Source organism: Phocoena sinus, chromosome X (assembly GCF_008692025.1).
Source record: "Phocoena sinus isolate mPhoSin1 chromosome X, mPhoSin1.pri, whole genome shotgun sequence".
NCBI classification, from domain to species: domain Eukaryota; kingdom Metazoa; phylum Chordata; class Mammalia; order Artiodactyla; family Phocoenidae; genus Phocoena; species Phocoena sinus.
Genome location: NC_045784.1, coordinates 110,349,018 through 110,370,971, shown reverse-complemented (window position 1 = coordinate 110,370,971; position 21,954 = coordinate 110,349,018). Strand labels below are relative to the sequence as shown.

Genomic DNA, 21,954 nt, shown 5'->3' with positions numbered 1-21,954 from the left:
GTTCTACCTTCTCTGTATCTTTTCCCTCTAATAAAACAGTTTAAACTCCCTTAGGTGGCCAATCAGATGGCTCTGATTTTTCTAAGGGTTTTCGTTGGAGACTATACACCCAGGGCAGTTTGAATCCTGGAGACGTCACTTCTTTGTTTTCAAGAGTGATTTTAGAGATGGGCAGTGATGAGGAAGATGGCTGTTTTCTGTCAGCGTGGTAATTTCATTTGGCTTGTTTGTGAAACGGAGCCTCGTGATTCTCCTGTGTCCTTTTGGGTCCCTGATAAGTGGAGGTGACTTTTCTGAATTCACTTCTTAATTATCTGTACCAGTGAAGGGGAATAGTGGGAAATAGGGTAATCCACAAGCGAGTGATATGGAAGGACCTTCATTACCCTGAACTCAGTTAGCCAGATCCTACCCTTGGCTTTTAGGAGAAGGAAAAAAATCTTACAAAAGCAAGCTAAGACCAAGGATTTTATTAAAAAACAAACGAGCAGGCAAGCAAACAAAAAGCCACAGAAATCATTTTGCAAGTTCACTCCGTCTGTTCACCTTCATGGCAAACTGCTCAGTACAGTTGGTTTGAACTCCCCATGCAGTCGTGTGTGTGGCACGGAGGCAGGGGAAGGATCTCATGGGGATTGTTCCAAACCTGCAGCGAAGGTACAACCCAGGGTTAAACGTTTACTCTGAGTGGACAGCAGCTTGCTTAATCCCTGTGCAGATGAGATAAGCCTTTTTCCTTAGCTTACTTTCTTCACTCTGCCTCTGGTCCTTGCTCATCCACTTATAGTCTGCCTCCAAGAGAAGATGTCTATGTTGAAGGAGAAAATATGCCTCAGGAGGAGGAGAGTAAAAATAGGTCAGTGGTTACTCTAATTACGTATTCCCATTTATTTGGTTTGATACTCAGTTCAACTCGACAAGTATTTGTTGATAGCCTCTTTGTTCTCATACTTGTATTAGGCTCTGGGAGATAGAGAACCGTGATGATAATGTTAATAACTGATATTTACTTAGCGTTTACTCTGTGTCAAGGGCAGTTCTAAGCACTTTATTTCTATTCATGCATTTGAACCACACAACCACCTTATGAAATACTGTCATTATCATCCTCATTTCACAGATAAGGAGACTGAAGTTAACTCAGTTACCCAACTAGGAGCTGGTAGAGCCAGAATTCAAACCCAGGCATTCCCACTCCTAAAAGACAAGGTTCTTGCTCTTATGAAGTTCAGTTGGGGGAGATGAGATCAACATAGTGAAAAACAGTGCAGTTTAGGATAGGCCTTTGGAAGAGCCAAGACCTCGCTAAATCCCAGATTCTTCAGCTATTATAGATGTAGTGTGAGAAGTGGATGCTGTAATGCACCTAAAGAGCTTAGTGCATATGGTGTGTGCTCAGTAAATTGTGGCTGTGATGATGACAGTGACGGCATTGATGGCTTTGGATCTGAAAGAAGAGTAGAGCTGGGATATCCAGAGAGAAAGAGGAATGGCCTTCCAGGTGAATTATGGAAAGAGGGGAACAAACATGATGTTGGGAAGGGGTGCTAAGGAGATACAATTTTCTTATTCCCTTGCTTATGGTCACTAGTCACCTATTGGCTCAGCTCTTTGAGGAAGGAAGAGGAGTGAGTGGATGTTGCAGAGTCAGTCAGCAGCCCTGAAGCTTTTCACTGGCCTTCAAGCACGCTGGACATACCATCTGTCTGACACTGGGACTCTGCTTCATGACTGGTCCTCATCTTTTCTTCCCCCTCCTTGAGCTCAGGCCTAACGCCAGATGAGTGGGTATGAAAAGCTCTAGACATTCCCAGAGTGAGAGCAACCTATGGTGCTTACAGTCCAGGTTCAGTTGGGTCCCTGACCTGAACAGGTATGAGCCTTTGCTGAGGTACAGAGGAAATGTGACCCCCAGCAGGCTGATGGGAGGGACTGGGCTTGAGGGTAACGGAGGTTCCTTAGGCTATCTTCTGTATGTTATAGGTGGCATCGATCAGTGAAGTATTTGTTGAGCGCCTAGTATGTGCAGAACCAAATGTTAGGACTTTTCAGTAATTCGAGAGAAGTGAAAAATATGGTCCCTGCCCTTGAGGTACTGTAATTTTGTTGTGGAGATCAGATTGACATACTGGTAACAATTCCAGGTCAGTATAGGGTAGGAATAACTAGATGTTCAATTGCTTGCTTTCTTCAGATGCCGCTACCTGGCTGTCCAGCTGTCTCCTGCCATCCCTGTGTTTGCTGCCATGCTTTTCCTTTTCTCCATGGCTACACTGTTGAGGACCAGCTTCAGTGATCCTGGAGTGATCCCTCGGGCCCTACCAGATGAAGCAGCTTTCATAGAAATGGAGATAGGTGAGTTTTCTAACCAGCTGGCAAGATATTGTACAGTGGGTGGCTTTGATAAGTAAGGGAATGGAATCATAATTGTAGTTGCAGACTAATAGTCACTTCTAGCCTTTTCCCTCTGAGATCCTGAATCTGAGATCATTACCACCCTGTGAAGAATATGAACTTCATTCTTCCCTGTTCTTGGTTGCATTTTAGGAGGGATATCTTGCCAAGGTCCTGCTGCAATGTTCCCAAGAGGATTTTTAAAAAAACTTTTTGGGGGTCGTCAACTCATTTGATTTTTTTTGGTATTTATTTAATTAATTTATTTATTTTGGCTGTGTTGGGTCTTCGTTGCTGCTCTCAGGCTTTTCTCTAGTTGTGGTGAGCGGGGGCTACGCTTCGTTGTGGTGCACAGGCTTCTCATTGCGGTGGCTTCTCTTGTTGCGGAGCACAGGCTCTAGGCGTGTGGGCTTCAGTAGTGTGGCACGTGGGCTCAGTAGTTGTGGCTCACGGGCTCTAGAGTGCATGCTCAGTAGTTGTGGCACGCAGACTTAGTTGCTCCACGGCATGTAGGATCTTCCCGGACCAGGGCTTGAACCCGTGTCCCCTGCATTGGCAGGCAGATTCTTAACTGCTGTACCACCAGGGAAGCCCAATTCATTTGATTTTTTTCAAATTTATTTATTTATTTATTTATTAATATTTTTGGCTGTGTCAGGTCTTAGTTGCAGCACGCGGGATCTTTCGTTGCAGTGCGTGGGCTTCTTTCTCGTTGTGGCTCGTAGGTTTCTCTCTAGTTGTGGCACGCGGGCTTCTCTCTAGTTGTGGCACGTGGGCTTCTCTCTAGTTGTGGCGTGTGGGCTCCAGAGCGTGTGGGCTCTGTAGTGTGGCACACAGGCTCCAGAGCGCATGGGCTCAGTAGTTGCAGCACGCGGGCTTAGTTGCCCCGCAGATGTGGGATCTTAGTTCCCCAACCAGGGATCAAACTTGCGTCCCCTTCATTGGACGGTGGATTCTTGACCACTGGACCACCAGGGAAGTCCCTCATTTGATTTTCTTGATGAAAACTATAAACCTCTTCATAAAAATATTCTTATATGCATCACATACATACAATTTTGGATATAATTTCAGGGATTCATAGATCTTTTGAAGCACATGAGTGGGTTTCTAACCAAGGATTCCTGCTTTAGGGGAACACACAAGATGAGAGGGGACAGGAACCGTTGGGAATTATAGGAATGGTAAAGGAAGTAGTTACAGGCTAATCACAGTACAGTCTGCAGCTCAGGGTAGGGCTCTTTGGGACAGAAATGAAGAGCTACACTAACCAGGAGCCAGGGTGCCTTCATGAATTGAAGCAGAACATCCCAGGACTCGAGGAAGGGAGCTCCTGGGAGACTCCTGGGAGCTCACACTCCTGGGAGACTCCTGGAGCTCACACTGGGAAAGAAGGCTCTGATGCCAGTACTAGGAGGGACTGGAGCCCACCAGATCCAACAGTGGTGCCTACCTAAATTGTTCTCAAATCTGGTACCCAAGTAGCTAGAGTCAGCATCCAAGCCACGTAGAGTAGAAGAAAGGGACCCAGGACTTGTAAGACTAAAAGCTGTACCACTGGTGTACCAATCTGTGGTTAGCCTTTAGTTCTTTCAGGCGCTTTGTTGTTGTTGTTTGTTTGTTGGGATTTTAATATTTTATTGAATTAAAAAGACAAACACATTGGGGTTCTAATAGGTATTATATTTATATATTATTTTTGAGAGAATTTACACTTGTATAATTATTATGTATAATTATCCCCAAGAAGATAGTACATCTTTCTGTATTTTTAGACTGAATTTTGTGCCCTTTAATAGAATTTTTATAGTTTTTTTTAACATAGTTTCTATACTTCTCATATTGAGTTTATTCCTGTTTATATGCATGCTATTGTCAAGGAAATATTTTCTCCCAGTTCTAGTTGGTTTCTTTTTTCCCCCCACAGTTTTATTGAGATATAATTGGCATATGACATTGTGTAAGTTTAAAGTGTACAGCGTTTTGATTTGATACTTATTTAGGTTGCTTTGAAGGCTTCCAGCTTTTGTATTTCTTTTATTTATTTAGCTGTGTTTATTTAGCTTCTTAGTGGATTTCTTTTTGAAAAATTTCAGCCTATTTTAGTTGCGGTAAGGGGACATAGATTTGTGCACATCTGAGCTCAAGCTACTTAGGGGTGGGGAGAAGGTGGGAATTGTGGGAAGCAGACAGAGGCAAGGTGTGTTGGCGCAGCTGGAGTTGGGGGAGACCTGGACTAGTTAGGAGCAAGATAGGAAGGGACAGTTGTGAGTATAGTCTTTTCTCTCTCTGGGTTAGTCTTTTGTCCTCCTCTTTCCATCATGTATAGAGAAACTGAAGGTCAAGGCAGTGCCTTGGCTTGATCTTGCCTCTCACAGCAGGCTGTTAGCAAGGTTAGCTCTGTTTTGCCAGATTGCTGGGCCCGGGGTCCAGGCTTAAGCTGTCAGGTTGTTACCTCTGCATTTAGCATGTTTCTCTCAATGGTAGAGTGCGTTCTTGAGTTCATACGTATGTTTATGTTAGCAAGTTTTTGTCAACTTACATTCAGCCCTGTACTGGTTATGCTGTGGGTAGGGTCTGGGTGGGGGAGAGAAGAAGACATGTGGTTGGTTCCCTTGCATCATAGCTCACCTCATGGGGTGGGAGAGGCTTGAACTCTCTCCCAGGTGCCCTCATGTAAAGTACATGCAGAGGAATGTTAGGGTGGCATGCTGGTACTTATATCATCCTCTAATGAATAGCTATCCCCATTCTTTAAGACTTGTGTCACACTGTTATTGTTTGATTTCACAGCATCCACCCCACTCCGCTAAAAAAGGAAAAAAGTTCCATATGGCAGATATTTTTAAAATCAAAGTGAATTGAAAAAATATTCTGTTTTTAGAATTATCCTGCACAGCAAGGGTGCAATGAGACAGGCACTCTCATATGCTGCAGATGGGCAGGCATGCAAATTGATACAATCTGTCTGGGAAGCAGTTTCCCGATAAGTGATATGGGCTTTAAGGGTTCATACCCTTTGAGCCAGCAATTTCACATCTCTCAGGATTAGCTAAAGGAAATAATCAGAGATTTACACAAATACTTGTAGAAGGATTTTTAATGCATCATTTTTTCTTTTTCCTAGCTATTTTAATGCCAGCAACTTCATATATTACTGCTCAGACTTCAACATACTTTTCTTTTTTTCTTTATGTTTTAGAAATTAATTTTAACACATGAACATATTCTTGAGGAAGGGAGGAGGGGGTTGGGATTAGGGTGGAGATCAGAGGGGACTTAAGCTTTGTCTGTAATGTTTTAAGTTTTTGCATGCAGCATCATTTAAATAGCAAAATACCAGAGGCAACTTAAATGCCCAATAACATGAATTGGTTAAATAAATTACAGTACATGCATATGATAGAAAATTGTATTGCCAATAATGATGTTTTCAGAAAAAAATTAACAACCATGGAAAAATGCTTACTGTATAACGTTAAGTGAAAAATACAGGGTATAAAATTGTATCTAAAATATAATCTCAAATTTAAAAAATCATGAATGTTTATTTATTTGTTAAGAGTAGAAGGAAAGGGACTTCCCTGGTGGCACAGTGGTTAAGAATCCACCTGCCAATGCAGGGGACACGGGTTCGAGCCCTGGTCTGGGAAGATCGCACATGCTGCGGAGCAACTAAGCCCATGCGCCACAACTACTGAGCCTGTGCTCTAGAACCCGCGAGCCACAACTACTGAGCCCATGTGCCGCAACTACTGAAACCTGCGCACCTAGCCCATGCTCCGCAACAAGAGAGGCCATCGCAATGAGAAGCCCACACACTGCAATGAAGAGTGGCCTCCACTTGCCGCCACTAGAGAAAGCCCGTGCGCAGCAACAAAGACCCAATTCAGCCAAAAATAAATAAATTAATTATTTTTTTAAAAAAGTAAGCACATTTAAAATTTTGGTAGTCACTGCCATATTGCTTACTGGTAATGTATAAAAATACCTTCTCCCTATCCTTGGCAACACTGGGTATTTTTATTCTTTTTTTTTAACATCTTTATTGGAGTATAATTGCTTTACAATGATGTTAGTTTCACTAGCAATCTGCTTTATAACAAAGTGAATCAGCTATACATATACATCTATCCCCATATCTCCTCCCTCTTGCGTCTCCCTCCCTCCCACCCTCCCTATCCCACCCCTCTAGGTGGTCACAAAGCACCGAGCTGATCTCCCCGTGTTATGCGGCTGCTTCCCACTAGCTATCTACCTTACGTTTGGTAGTGTATATATGTCCATGCCTCTCTCTCACTTCGTCCCAGCTTACCCTTCCCCCTCCCTATGTCCTCAAGTCCATTCTCTATGTCTGCATCTTTATTACTGTCCTGCCCTTAGGTTCTTCTTTTTAATACTTGTTAATACAGAAGGTGGAAATGGTGTCTTTATGTTAATTTCTTTGATTATCAGTAAAGTTGTATGTTTTCATTTCATATGTTTTTTAGCCATTTTTATTTCTTCTTTTATGAATTTTTTTTTTTATAATCAGCCAAAAAGCTTGAAGAAACACTTTTTTACATGTACACAAAATAATTGCATGGCACTCAGTGGAATTTGGGGAGGATACTCTGTGATGTTGAGAGTCTAGTCTGGAAATACCAGCCTGGGGGGGACAGTGGGCCTAGGGAACGTTTGATTACTCCCATTGCTCTTGGAGAGGTGGTAAGGCTTTTGGTCTCAAATAATGGCTAGCAGTGGTGTTAACTGTCTTTACTGATCTACAGAAGCTACCAATGGTGCAGTACCCCAAGGCCAGCGACCACCCCCTCGTATCAAGAATTTCCAGATAAACAACCAGATTGTGAAGCTGAAATACTGTTATACATGCAAGATCTTTCGGCCTCCCCGGGCCTCTCATTGCAGCATCTGTGACAACTGTGTGGGTGAGTAAAACCAAAGAGATGCTGCCTGGGGAAAGGCTGAGTTGAAGAAGAGGGTCAGGGTGATTTTTCTCAGGAAAAATCAGTGGGGGTGGGAAGATAGATTTAGATAGGAAACAAGCTAGATTTTTAGTTAAGAAACTTTAGATGGGAAACAAGCTTCCAAACAATTGCAAATCAACTGTACTTCTGTAGATCAAATCATAATTTAAATATCCTCTAGTTTAAAAAAAACAACCTCTTTGGTAAATAAAGAAATAAACTTTACCTGTTTTTCAAATCTAGATTTTCTTCTACTGGATCTTTTTCAAGTGGAACCCACCTTACGTAGGGGGAGGAGAATCCTAGTCCACTGGAGGGCAGCATCGGGGAAGGAAGGGCTAAATAAGAAGTGGTGTTCCCAGGAAGAAAAAAATTGCTAGCATTTATTGAATTCCTAATATATACTAGGCACTTGCTAAGTGCTTTCCCGTTCTCTCATTTAAGACTCATAAGAACCCCATAAGATAGGTATTATCCTCATTTTACAGATGAAGAAACAGATGAAGCACCTTTGTGTAGGTTCATATAATTAAATTAGTATGAGATGAAGCTGGAACAGCTCTGATTCCAAAACCCTCATTTGTTCTTTCTCTGCTTCTGCGGCAAGGGTGGGGGGTGTATGTGTGCATAATACAGAGATCTGTGCTTCTAGCTGCATATATGTGACTTAGTTGTAATCACTGCCTAGTGTATGCTGAGCCCTGGGAAAGATCAAAAACAGGCAGTAAATATGTCTGTTGATAGGCAGATATGTGCAATTCCTTATATTATCAATAGGCATACTTCCAGCATTCTTTATATATGCCATGGAGCATGCCTGAGTACATTGCTTTCCTCTCATTAGCCAATTCTTTTTAGGTTAAGGTTGGGAAGATATATCTTACTTTATATGGTAAAAGCTATATGTAGATAGGATTTTTATAAATTGAAACTCATTTTAAATGAGCCAGGAAACTTGATATTTCAAGGAAGTGTGATGTGAAGGTTTTCAAAAAGTATTCCCTCTCCTTATTAATATTCTTAAACATAAAGAACTCATGCAAATTGATTTTTTAAAAAAGAAGCAATAACATTTCAGTAGAAATATGGACAGCAGATAAAACAGGAAATGCAATTAGTTCACATGAAAAAAGGTTCATCTCTACTAAAAAGCAAAGAAATAAAAATTAAAAGAAGATCTTAAACCTAGAAATTTAGCAAGGAAAACCTGATAACGCTTAGCCCTACACTGGTAGGAGTGTAAATTGGAACAAACTTTTTGGAAGGCAACCTAATAAAATTCATGAAAACCTTAAAACATGTATACCCTTTGGTGCCAGTGACTTGCCTTCTAGGGATCTAACCCAAGAAAATAACTAGAGATGTGGTAAAGATTTAGGTATGGACATATTTACCTCCAGATTATTATAGTAATGAAAAATTGAAAAGAAACTAATTGTCCATCAGTAGATAAATGGTCAAATAAATTGTGGGACATAACATACAGTGGACTTCTGTGGGTAAAGCTCATACCAGAAAGCTAAATGAAATAAAATAGAAGATAGGCTACATTTATAGTGTGATCTCAGTTACACATTTAAAAAAATATAAGTATGTATAAAGAATTATGCAAGGAAGTACTCTAGAACGCTTATTGTCTATTATCTATAGGTTGTGGGGTAATAAGGGATTTTGTTTCCTTCATTAGAAAAAAATTATTTTCAAGTTTTCTACAATGAGCATGTATTACTTGTATCAATATTATCAGAAAAAAAGTGTGATTTATAATATATTGATGGTAAAAATATTGAATATATCTGTATAAATCTGCATTCTTCAGTGTTTTTTATGTGGCAGGTTTGCTTAAAGTAAGGCTATATCTTCCTTCCCTTTTCTGAAAAGATATAGCCCTTTAACTAGGAGATGCACCTGTTTTTACAGCCTTATTTTTTGACTGGTACACAGCTCACTGCGCTTTAAAAATGATATATTTTATTCTTTGTGCTTTTTTCATTCATTAAAATAATACATGTTGGGCTTCCCTGGTGGCGCAGTGGTTGGGAGTCCGCCTGCCGATGTAGGGGGCACGGGTTCGTGCCCCGGTGCGGGAGGATCCCACGTGCCGCGGAGCGGCTGGGCCCGTGAGCCATGGCCGCTGGGCCTGCGCGTCCGGAGCCTGTGCTCCGCAACGGGAGAGGCCACAGCAGTGAGAGGCCCGCGTCCCGCAAAAAAAAAAAAATTAATAATAATAATACATATTCATTGTAGAAAATATGGGAAGTACAGGTATTAATAAAACTTAATCCCAAACTCACTCTCCATTTTGCTGTATTTCCTTCTAGTCTTTCTCTTGTTTGTGAAATTGGATCATACTAGAGTTTTTAGTCCTGCCTTTGTCACTTACCATTGTATCCTGAGCATTTTTCTACATCTTTAATAAATGTTTTTTGAATATATTATTTTAATGACTGCATAATCCATCATATGGCTATATTCTAGTTTATTTAGGTGGTCTCCTATCAGTAGATATTATTCACGATCCTGTTTTATTCATTATTATAAAACTGCAATCAAAATTATTAAATTTTAAAAAATTATTAAATTTAAGGATGTGGCGAAATTGGAGCCTTCATACATTGCTGGTGGGAATGTAAAATGGTGCAGCTGCTGTGGAGAACATTTTGGCAGTTCTTCAGAAAGTTAACATAGAATTATATGACCCAGCAATTCCACTCTTGGGTATATACCTGTATTACCCAGTGAGCTCGGGCTGCCAACAAAATACCACAGACTGAGTAGCTTAAATAACAGAAATTTAATTTCCCATAGTGCTGGAGGTTAGAAGTCCAAAATCACAGTGCTGACTGGGTTGATTTCTGGTGAGGCTTGCAGGTGGCCACCTTCTTGCCGTGTCCTCACATGGCCTTTTCTCTGTGCTTGCGCACTTCTGGTATCTCTTCCTTTTCTTCTTATAAGGATACCAGTTGTATTGGATTAGGGCCCCACCCTTATGACCTTATTTAACTTTAGTTACCTCCTTAGAGGCCCTGTCTACAAATGCAGTCACACTGGGGTTAGGGCTTCAATGTATGAATTTTAGGGGGACACAGTTCTGTCCATAACAATACCAAAAAAGAACTGAAAACAGGAACTCAAACGTACTTGTACATCAGTGTTCACATCAGCACTGTTCATGAAAGCCAAAAGATGGAGACAATCTAAGCGGTGGTTTGGGGGTGATGAAAATTTTGGGAAATAGGTAGTTGTGATGGTTGTACAACATTGTGAATAATTAATGCCAGTGAATTTTACACTTAAAATTGGTTAAAATGGCAAATTGTATGTTTTATATATTTTACCACAATAAAAAAATTAATAAAAAAGTATTGAACTTAAATTTCTGTGCACATCTCTATTTCCTTATGAGAAATTATTAAAAATGGATTTATTCTGCCGAAGGGGTGTGAGCATTATTAAGGCTCTTGATACATACGGGCAAATTGCTTTCCAGAAAGGTTCTCTCAATTTGTACTTCCACAAACAGTATATTAGAGTGTACGTTTTACTGTGTTCTCACTAGCACTGAATATTATTTTTTATATTCTTATTTTGATAGGCAGAAAAGTATCTTATTGTTGTATTAGTATTGCGATGAGTTAGTGAATCTGAAAACGTTTAAATATATGTTTATATGGTATTTATTAACTATTTGCTTTTTGACTATTTTTGAAGGAGTATTTGTATTTTGTTATTGATTTGTAAGGACTTCTCATAGACTAAGTTACAAAATTCACATACTTTCTCAGGTTTTTTTTTTCTCTTTAATTTTCTTTATAGTATTTTTAACATCTATGAAATATTTTTTAAAGTGTATGGAGTCAAATCTATTTTTCTTTGTCATCTGTGGTTTTTTTCCATTACTTTTATGCTTAGAAAGTCCTTCTCCATACAGGAGACAACTGTTCACCTATTCTTTATGGTTATTTTAAGGTTTCACTTTGTTTTTACATTTAACTCTTTAATTCATCTGGAATTAATTTTGGTAAATAGTGTGAGGGAAAAAGATCTAACCTTATTTTCAACCAAGTAACCAATTGTCTCTGAGTTGTTGATGGAATGATACTTCCTTTCTCTACTGGTTTTGAAGCACTACCATTCTCAGACAGTAAATTTTTATATATTCTGTTTCTGGGTGATTTCCATTCCATTGAGCTATGCCACACCATTTCAGGTATGTAGGTTTATAATTTTTTACTAACTGGAGTTTAAGAAAAACCACACTACTCATTTTTCAAAAGTCCCTTGGCTATTTACACCTATTTATTCTTCCTGCACTTAGTAGACACACTTACTAAGACTTTTCTTTGGAAAAGCAAGATCTCTGCTGTTAACTGACAGTGAGACAGATCACTTAACCCCTCAGTGTCTCAGTTTTCTCATCTGTAAAATGGAGAAAAGAATATCTTCTTTTGCCCAACTTCCAGGACGATTGTGGGGATCAAACGAGATGGCTGTGAAAACATTGTGAAAAAGTGAAAAATAAAAACCAGTGTTTTTTTAAAAAATTTATTTTGGAAGGAAATGGGTTTTTTTTGGTTTTATTTATTTATTTGAATTTTATTTTATTTTTTTATACAGCAGGTTCTTATTAGTCATCCATTTTATACACATCAGTGTATACAAACCCAGTGTTTTTTACAGTTGAAATAGGCAGTGATCCTAGGGGTCTTGGACTTAGGTATTAAGTGGATGGCAGGGTTGTGCTTAGTTTTGGAGGTTTTGGCACTGGACTCTCTCTTTCTCCCACAGAGCGCTTCGACCATCACTGCCCCTGGGTGGGGAATTGTGTTGGAAAGAGGAACTACCGCTACTTCTACCTCTTCATCCTTTCTCTGTCCCTCCTCACGATCTATGTCTTTGCCTTCAACATCGTCTACGTGGCCCTCAGTGAGTATACAGGGCAGTGTATGTTGCTGGAGGGGGTGGGTGGTGGGAGAAGACTTGAGGACAGCTTAGGGGAGTGGTTCCGTATCCTGGTGGGACTTTACCATTGCGAAGGCACCTTAGGACCAGTTAGAAGTGTGCACTACTGTCTGCTCCTGAACAGAGCTCCAGACCTCAGCTCATATCAATTAGGATTTACCGAGTGTGCTGGTCTTCTCAGTGGCCCTCTGCTGGAGACCAGCACCATAATTACTGGTCTGTACCTAGAGTACTGGGCATTTCTGGGGTGATCCCAAAGGTTGGGGATGTATTTTTGCCTGTATGTGTCACCTCTTTTGCCTCATAAGACCTGCCCTTGTGTCAGGTGGTAGAAGGGGTTACACCAGAGAAATGTCTTTTAGTGGCTCATGGTCTACTTTGGGAGATAGAAAATATACACCTGTGTGTGTGTGTGTGTGTGTGTGTGCGTGTGCACATGCACACATACACACACATAAAACAGCCCAAGGGCAGATGGAATGCGGAGTTAAAGGAGTGGTCTTAATCAAGGCAGCTTCCTGGGGAGAGATGAGTCCTGAGCTGGGTTTTGAACAGTGAAGAGATATGGATTGATGAAGAGAGAGGATTTTTCTTGGATATTTCTGATTTCTTTCATCTATGAATGAATATCCCGCTCCATGGCCATAGCTGGAGGCTAGGGAAAAGGGAGGGGAGCCAGATGCTTGGCTTGTGGCCGACTCTCTAGTCCAGTGTTGGGTCCTGTATTGAGAAGGTGGACCCCTTAGTCAAGAGAGTACCAGCTTGGAGGTGTGAGTGCCTGAATGAGGGCTTATCTCTTGCCGGCTTGTAACAAGGGATAAGGAGGGAAGAAAGTGAGTAGGCACTAGGGTATGTGTGTATTTTTCACTAAAGTTACTAATCTTTCTCTCTACTCCTCCTCCCAATTTCACAGAATCCTTGAAAATTGGCTTCCTGGAGACATTGAAAGAAACTCCTGGAACATATCCTCCCCTGGCAGGATGTCCCCGTGAAGCCCTCTTAAACTACTTTTCAGCATGCTTTCTGTCTGCAGTTCTCCACCATCTCATTTTTCAGACATCAGAGAGTGCCAACGTCTAAAATTTTTAAATGTAGCCTTAGTGGTAGCAACTAGAATGGAGGATGGCCAGGGCTTAAAGGGAGGTCTTTCCTTCAACTTTGTCTCCACTGCCTCCCTCCCAAGTCCTTCTGATCCCAGGCTCAGCCCTGCATTCTCTAGTGGGCTATACTTTGCTCTCAATAGACCTCTTGCATCACTTACTAGAAGTCCCACCTTCCTGTTACAGCTAAGCTTATTTTGTACAGAAGTTACATTTCTGAAAAGGAGATTCAGATGGGATTTCTAGAAATCACATTCTGGTTTCTTTCCCACCAGTTTTTTCATCTATAAAGTTTATTTTTTGATGTGTTTTCCATTGGCAGTGATGGCCAACATTGTTTAGCTTTGGACCCCTCCTAAATGTCCCCTTCGAAGAGCCAATGATGAATAAACAGACAAACACCTAAGTAGACTAGATCTGTTAGAGAGCTACTTGTAGTGGATAAACAGGCATCCTTTACCTTTCATGAGGGATATAGCCAGCAAGTTTAGAATTCACCCGTTGTTATGTATGGATATATATTTGTGGTATATGTTCCAAGGGGTAAAGATGGTGTGACTGGTGTCATGAGTATGGGCTGCGGCATCAAGTCCCCTGGTGTGGCTTCTTCAGTATTCCTTAACCAACACCTCACTGTTCTAGAAGTACTCATTTGCTTCTTCACACTCTGGTCCGTCGTGGGACTGACTGGATTCCACACTTTCCTTGTGGCTCTCAACCAGACAACCAATGAAGATGTGAGTCAGCTTTTCCTCTCCTCATTACATATTCTTCTACCAAAAGCCTATTCTCTAATTACCTGCTGGAGAACTGAGTCTCCAGGGCCTGGGAGGTTGAGGCAGGCAGAAGCCAGGTGTGGGAGATTGTTAAACCAGGTGTGTAGAAGAAAAAGCAGACTGCTTTGTTTGGAGCTGAATGCCTGTAGGGAATTAGGAAGAAGAGATTGAATATGGTTGGGTGAGCACAAGGTCTTTAGCTGTTCATAGGTCCTTAAAAGCTAACTGGTGCCCCTGGGTTTGGAACGGAGACGGACAGTTGCATTGAATAAGTCCTTGCTTTTAAAAAGTTACCGATTGGGACTTCCCTGGTGGCGCAGTTGTTAAGAATCCGCCTGCCAATGCAGGGGACACCGGTTCGAGCCCTGGTCTGGGAAGATCCCACATGCTGCGGAGCAACGAAGCCCGTGCGCCACAACAACTGAGCCTGCGCTCTAGAGCCCGTGAGCCACAACTACTGAACCTGCGTGCCTCAGCTACTGAAGCCTGCACGCCTAGAGCCCGTGCTCCGCAACAAGAGAAGCCACTGCAATGAGAAGCCCGCGCACCGCAACAGAGTGGCCCCCGCTCGCCGCAACTAGAGAAAGCCCGCGTGCAGCAACGAAGACCCAACGTAGCCTAAAATAAATAAATTAATGAATTAAAAACAAAAAGTTCCCAATTAATCCATATTCATTGTAGAAAATCAGGAAGTACAGATGACCAAAAAATAGCAAATAAGTCCCTGTAATTTTACCTCCTAGGCATCACCATTGTTAATGGTATGATCTACAGTCCTCTAGACTTGTCTAGACTTGTTCTCATGTTTGTTTATGTGAATATATTATGTATTTTTAAATGGAAATAATACATAACGCTCAGGTATCTGCTTTTTTACTCTATTGTGAATATTTTTCCATGGCTATGCATGTATTTCTCTTTTTTTTTTCTGTTGTGGTAAAAGACACATAAAATGCACCATCTTTTTTTTTTTTTGGCTGCGCTGAGTCTTCGTTGCTGCGCACAGGCTTTCTCTAGTTGCAGTGAGCAGGGGCTGCTCTTCATTGCAGTGCGTGGGCTTCTCATTGCGGTGGCTTCTCTTATTGCGGAGCACGGGCACTAGGCGCGCGGGCTCAGTAGCTGTGGCACAGGGGCTTAGTTGCTTCATGGCATGTGGGATCTTCCTGGACCAGGGATCGAACCCGTGTCCCCTGCAGTGGCAGGCGGATTCTTAACCACTGCGCCACCAGGGAAGTCCTTAAAATGTACCATCTTAAACCATTTTTTAAGTGTACAATTCAGTGGTATTAGTACATTCACACTGCTGTGCAACCATCACCACCATCCATCTCCAGAACTTTTTCATCTCCTGTGCTGCATGTATTTCTTCAACATAATGTTTAAGCCTTGGCTTTTATCTTGCAGATCAAAGGCTCATGGACAGGGAAGAATCGTGTCCAGAATCCCTATAGCCATGGCAATATTGTGAAGAACTGCTGTGAAGTGCTGTGTGGTCCCTTGCCCCCCAGGTACTCAGAGGACTAGAAGATCCTGGAACTCTTGGGACAAGCAGTTTGACCTGATCCTGTCACCTGGTGTGATGCATTCTTCTGAACATGGCCTCTTCGTGTCAAAAGAGGTCTTCCCAGGGATTGTCCCTTGGTGCCATATCTACATGGACCATAGGCCATGGGCTGGTTGTTTTGAAGGGGTGACCTTTCATTCTTATTTTATCTGTTTGTTCCCTTGTTAATGTGGTATTCCCTGGTTTGTGGAAGAAAAAGTGAATGGAAGGTAGGAGATGTGTGCTAGGATCGGGCTAGACTGCCAAAGGGCAAGTTTATATTTTCCAGCACACACAGGAAGATTCAGTGGGGTGGGTGGGTGGAGAGGTGGATGCAAAGTGCTTTGTTAACTCTCCTGTCTCCTTCAGTGTGCTGGATCGAAGGGGTATTTTGCCACTTGAGGAAAGTGGAAGTCGGCCTCCCAGTACTCAAGAGGCCAGTACCAGCCTCTTGCCTCAGAGCCCAGTGAGTGTTCCTGACTTTTTAAGACTTTTAGACTTTAAGACTGAGTTGGGGATAGAGGGTGTAGACTAAATTCACACCTTAGAGATATAATTAGGCAATTTTGTGTCCAATCACTCCAGCTTCCCTGTCTCTGCTTCTGCCCTGACATTGCCTCAAGATCTTTGTGCCCTTGACATAGATTGAGATCTAGTCATTTCTTCAACATTCTGTGCCAGCCAATGTGCTAGGTGCTAGGGATACACCAGTGAACAAGTCACATAATGCGTCTGCTCTTATGGAGCTCATTGTCTAGTGGGGACGAGAGAAAACAGGTTATTAGTCCGTGTAGTGAAAAGTGCCTTGATGAGGGAAGCATAAAATGCTATAGGAGCAATGACAGGGGTCAGGGGGGCGGGTTGGAGTTAGTGGTGTGGTTACCTTGGTAGAAGGAGGCTTCCTCACTGGAATATGCAGATGTGGAAACTCTCCCAGCTATACTGATCACATATGCTTTAATAAAGTATGTTCCTAAAATTATTAGTTGAACTTTCTTTTTTTTGTAATAGCTCTGTTGAGATATAATTCAGATACCATAAAATACCTGTTTAAAATGTAGGATTCACTGGTTTGTAATATGTTCACAGAACTGTGCTATCATCACAACAATCCATTTTAAAACATTTTCATTGCCCCCCCAGAAAAACCCCTGTACCCATTAGCAGTCACTCTCCCTTTCCCCCCAGTTCCCTCAGCCCCATCCCTAGGGAACTATTAATCTGCTTTCTTTTGCTGTAGGCTTCTTCTGTACATTTCATAAAAATAGAATCATATTATATGTGGTCTTTTGTGACTGGCTTCTTTGATTTAGCCTTGTATTTTCAAGGTTCATCTGTGTTGTAGCATGTAGCAGTACTTCTTTCCTTTATACGGCTGAATAATATTCTGTTATATAGATAGACTACATTTTATTTATCCATTCATCAATTGATAGACATTTAGGTTGTTTCCACCTTTTGGTTATTATGAATAATGCTGTAATGAACATGTGTATGCAAGTTTTTTTTTTGACACAATTCAGATTTTTTTAGCAGATATTCATTTTTAATTATTTATTTATTTTTGGCTGTGTTGGGTCTTCGTTTCTGTGCGAGGGCTTTCTCCAGTTGCGGCAAGCGGGGGCCACTCTTCATCGCGGTGCGCGGGCCTCTCACTATCATGGCCACTCTTGTTGCGGAGCACAGGCTCCAGACGCGCAGGCTCAGCGGCCATGGCTCACGGGCCCAGCCGCTCCGCAGCATGTGGGATCTTCCCAGACTGGGGCACGAACCCGTGTCCCCTGCATCGGCAGGCGGACTCTCAACCATTGCGCCACCAGGGAAGCCCAACTGGTTTTTTTGTATATTGATTCTGTATCCTGAAACCTTGCTAAACTTCTTTTATTAGTTCTAATAGATTTTTAGTAGACTTGAACTTTCTTTTAAAGTCAAATTCTCCTGGAATTCCGTGGCGGTCCAGTGGTGAGGACTTAGCACTTTCACTGCCATGGGCCGGGGTTCAATCCCTGGTTGGGGAACTAAGATCCCACAAGCCACGCAGCGCGGCCAAAAAAAGGAAATCGAATCCTACTCTTAGATGAATGCTATTTGTAAGTTAGATAATTGTTCTCTACTTTGCCTTTCTTAAATTTTTAATTTTCTTTTTTGAAGTATAGCAAACTCATGTTTATATATCATTATCATCATTTTGAATATTGTTTTTCTGATGAGTCTGATCTTAAATCATTACAGTATAGGTTAGTGATTCTCAGTTGAATGTGCGGAAGGGTGGTATTTTAGAATCACTCAGGAGGCATTTTCAAACCAGATATACCATCTGAAGATTTTACCACCCCACCCTCTTTGGTTTAGAATCACTGTTCTAGGGAGGTATGTGTTAGGGCCGAAAGAAGATTGAGAACCACCATGTCAGGCCTTGTTAGACAAGTATGTTATAACATTGTGTTGTGAAGGAGGGAAGGTGGTCTGTGTAATTATTTGTGGTCCCTTTTATTATTATCATGCATAATAATAGAAACATCTGTCCACAACAGACAGTTAAGAATAGAACTCAAATAAACTTCAATTGCCTTCTGCTGAGAAGACGACAGTCTAGTCTTGGTTCTGAGTTTGGTGTTGGTGGCGGCGTATCTGTAGCGTCAGTGTGGTTGATGGGTTCAGAGGAAGAGTTCAGTGTCTATGGATTATCTCCATTTGTATTTCGAGGGAGAGCTTTGTATTGAATTTGATATCTTTTCCTTCTCAGGCTCCAACAGACCATCTAAGCTCCGATGAGATGCCGGAGGACACCAGCACTCCTGAAGAGATGCCACCCTCAGAGCCCCCAGAGCCCTCACAGGAGGCCACTGAAGCTGAGAAGTAGCCTATCTATGGAAGAGACTTTTGTTGTGTCTGATTAGGGCTGTGAGAGATTTAATGGGAGAAGATAACCTGAGACAGAGAGCAAGTAAGCTGTTCCTATTACTGTTTTTCTTTGGTCTTTATTCACCCAGTTGTAAACTGGCATTTTCTTGCTGCAAGCTTTTTTAAATTTCTGGACTCCAAGCAGTTGCAGAAGATGTCAGTCACCTCTGGTAACTGGACAAATGGGTCCCTTGGGCCCTGGCACTGGTTTTCCATGGCCTCAGCCACAGAGGCTCCTTGGACTCCCCTCTCTTCCCAGATCCCAGCTCTCCTGCTTGGGGTCACTGGCCCAATTCTGGGGTAAAGGTTCCTGAGACTGACTCGGATCCTCTCAAGCTGCTGCGCATCACGAGTCCAGGGGCAGTCACAGAGAACTCTGGCCAGGGAATTCTAACTGGATTCTTGAGGCCTTCAGAATGGAGGGGGATGGAGAGTGGGCTTGGAAGATTCTCCTGGCTACAAAGTGCCAACATTGCCAGCAAATCCTTTCAGGAATGGGGTAGGCAGTTTCCACTTGTTGTATTTATTCGTGCAGCTTCTCCTTTGTCCCCTGTGCACTCTCTAGCACCCAAACCCCACGCTTTTCCAGTGAGATATATGTAAGTAATTGCAGTATAGATAACAATTCACATTTCTCGTAGACTACCCAGAAACTTTTTAATACCTGTGCCGTTCTCAATAAGAACTTATGAGATGCCAACGGCACAGCCCCTCGCACTCTCTGTCTCATCTCTCTTCCTCTCTCATTAGCCCCTTTTAATTTGTTTTCCTTTTGACTCTTGTTCCTGTTGGGAGCAGGAACGGCAGTAATAAAAGTCTGCACTTTGGTGGTTCCTTTTCCTCAGAGGAAGCCCGAGTGCTCACTTAAACACTACCCCCTCAGACTCCCTGTGTGAGGCCTGCAGAGGCTCTGTATGCACAAATGGGGAAACTAAGGCACAGAGAGGCTCTCCTCTCCTCTCCCCCTATGTCCCCTCAAAAAAGAAAAAAAAAAAAAAAAAAAAGGATAACCAGTACTTCCATTAGGCCTCGGCTGAGTGAGGAGGGAAAGCCCCGCACTGCTGCCCTCCTGGGGGACCCACTCCAAGGCCTTGGCCCACCGCGGGCTTGGTAACCACACCGGGGGCTTCCTCCAGGCCCCGCTCTTCCAGCACTTCCACCGGCAGAGTCCCAGAGCCGCTTCACCCTGGGGGTGGGCTGTGGCCCCCAGTCAGCTCTACTCAGGACCTGCTCTATTTCAGGGAAGAAGATTTATGTATTATATGTGGCTATATTTCCTAGAGCACCTGTGTTTTTCTAAGCCAGGGTCCTGTCTGGATGACTTCTGGGGAGGGGGGGAGTGTAAACCAGAACTTTTAATCTATTTGAAGGCGATTAAACTGTGTCTAATGCAAACTGCCTGCCTCCTCCTTCCCCCTTCCATTTCAAGAACCACCATGGGGGTGTGAATATCTTTGGGGGGTGGGGTGGGGGTGGGGGTTGAAGGGGGTGCTTGTTACTACACATACTTCCATTTTCCAGGGGGCCCTTGGGTTGGAGAGGTAGCTCCCAAACTCTCCATTGACCTATACTACATTCTGGGTTGAAGTTTACCTTATTCTTGACTATGAAAAGAGGCCTTTCAAGGCCATGAACAGTATTAGGAAGATTGGGAGGGTCAGGGGTTATATTAAATTAAGAGAACAAGTTCTTTAATAGGATATTGTTTTTATGCAGATGGATGCTGTTAATTGCAAATGAGTCTTGGTTATTAAAGCAGGCTCCTCAGGGCCTCCCCTTGGAAATATTTTGTTAGTGATCTTTTACAAGTGATGGTATATATTTCTTTTTAAATGGTCTGTAATCAAGATTCCTTACCAGTTCTTGTCTCGCTCTTCCCAGTTAATCAGAAGTAATGAAATTCGGCCGCTCCTAGCCTTTTCTCTATGTCTTCTTATTTTCTTGTAGCAGGATTTGAGTTTAGCAATCCTTAGAGAGATAGAGAGACAGACTGGGACTCTGACTGACTCAGATTCCGGTCCTATCTGCCTCTACTTTCTCATTCTTTTTCTGGCTCTCTCAGTTTTGTCCTTGTAGTTAGATTTTAGTTAGTTCAAAATAAGGCCAAGCCTGGAGAGTTGGGAAGATATTAGGTTTTTCCAGTTAACCTGCCACTCAGATGAACCCATTTTTAGTCAGTTCTCAACCTATCCTGTCTCAGCCCATCTCCTCTCTCCTCCCTCAACTTACCTCAGCCACTCTTCTGTTGACCCTTGTGTGAGTTAGAGAAGCTTTCTTTTTCTGAGGTCAAGGGTCAGAATGGAAACCCCTTATCATTAGTGTGAAATGATCTTTTTTTTTAAAGCTTCTGCTTTTCCCTACTCCCTACCCTTGTTATTTTCCTATATAAATCTTCTGCATTTAAGACCTTGGCCTGAAGATCTGTCCCGTTCATCCCATGCACCGGCTGGGACTGTTGCTAGTCTGAGTTCTGATCAGAGGGGAGATTGAAGAATTGGTCCCTCCCAGGGGAATAGGCTTTAAATTGTTTGCTCTTTTCAATGGCTGACATTCTTTCCACCTCTCCCCTTCCTCCCCATTCCTTAAGTTTCCTATGCACCCCACTTCCCCAGACCAGGATGGTTGGCACGGATCCAAAACCTCTGGGGGTTGGTGGAATTTGGCTCTTTCAGGCCTCTTTTTTTTCTTTCATGTCCGTTTGGCCCTGGGGCCCTGCTTGCCACAGTGGAGAACACCATCTCCCCCTTTGCTTTTTTTCACCAGTGGCAGCAGTGGGTTCTAATTCTACAGCAGCTAAACTCCATTCTTCCTGCCCTGCCCTTCCTGCGTTTACCCTTAAGGCCCCTTTTCCTACTGACCAAATCTCTTTACATTGTTGGGGGAAAAAGAAGTATTTTGTTTTTAAATCTATTTTCTAACTTAAATGCAATTTAATATGTAAATCTCTGCACTTTTGTGTGAGCCTACAAATGTGCATGTGTGCTGGGTTTTTCACTCTGGTGTTTCGTAATAAAGAAATCCTTCTTTTCGGGGGGAAGCCAATTAATGAAGGAGACTTGAATGGTTTTAGAAATACAGGGATGTCTGTTTCTTTGTGCTTCTGCCTCATTTCTTTACTTGTGCCTAGTGTGTGTGACCGGACCCCTCCCCCACCTTTTGACCCCCTTCTTTTGAGAGGGCCTTCAGCCGAGTGGGGCAGAGAGAGGGACCTGAACTGTGTGTCTGGTACCCCTCTGAGACCACTTGGATTGGCTCAAGTGGTAACCTAGCAACCTAGCCCTCCCCCCTCTCCCCATAGCCTAGCCCTG

General features: G+C 42.4%; 1 protein-coding gene across 2 annotated transcripts in view; it reads left to right on the top strand.

Moving 5' to 3' along the window:
- The window catches only part of ZDHHC9 (zinc finger DHHC-type palmitoyltransferase 9), a 30,619-nt gene extending 10,578 nt beyond the window's left edge, over nt 1–20,041 (top strand). The window contains exons 4-11 of one of the 2 annotated variants that reach the window (XM_032620537.1): nt 2,195–2,355; nt 7,164–7,322; nt 12,150–12,287; nt 13,237–13,285; nt 14,058–14,160; nt 15,604–15,707; nt 16,112–16,208; nt 18,489–20,041. In XM_032620537.1, coding sequence (XP_032476428.1) covers nt 2,195–2,355; nt 7,164–7,322; nt 12,150–12,287; nt 13,237–13,285; nt 14,058–14,160; nt 15,604–15,707; nt 16,112–16,208; nt 18,489–18,605 — 928 coding nt within the window. In that variant the 3' untranslated portion in view covers nt 18,606–20,041. The remainder of the gene's footprint in view (nt 1–2,194; nt 2,356–7,163; nt 7,323–12,149; nt 12,288–13,236; nt 13,286–14,057; nt 14,161–15,603; nt 15,708–16,111; nt 16,209–18,488) is intronic. The other variant, XM_032620538.1, reaches the window with a different exon arrangement.
- Nucleotides 20,042–21,954: the final 1,913 nt, after the last annotated feature.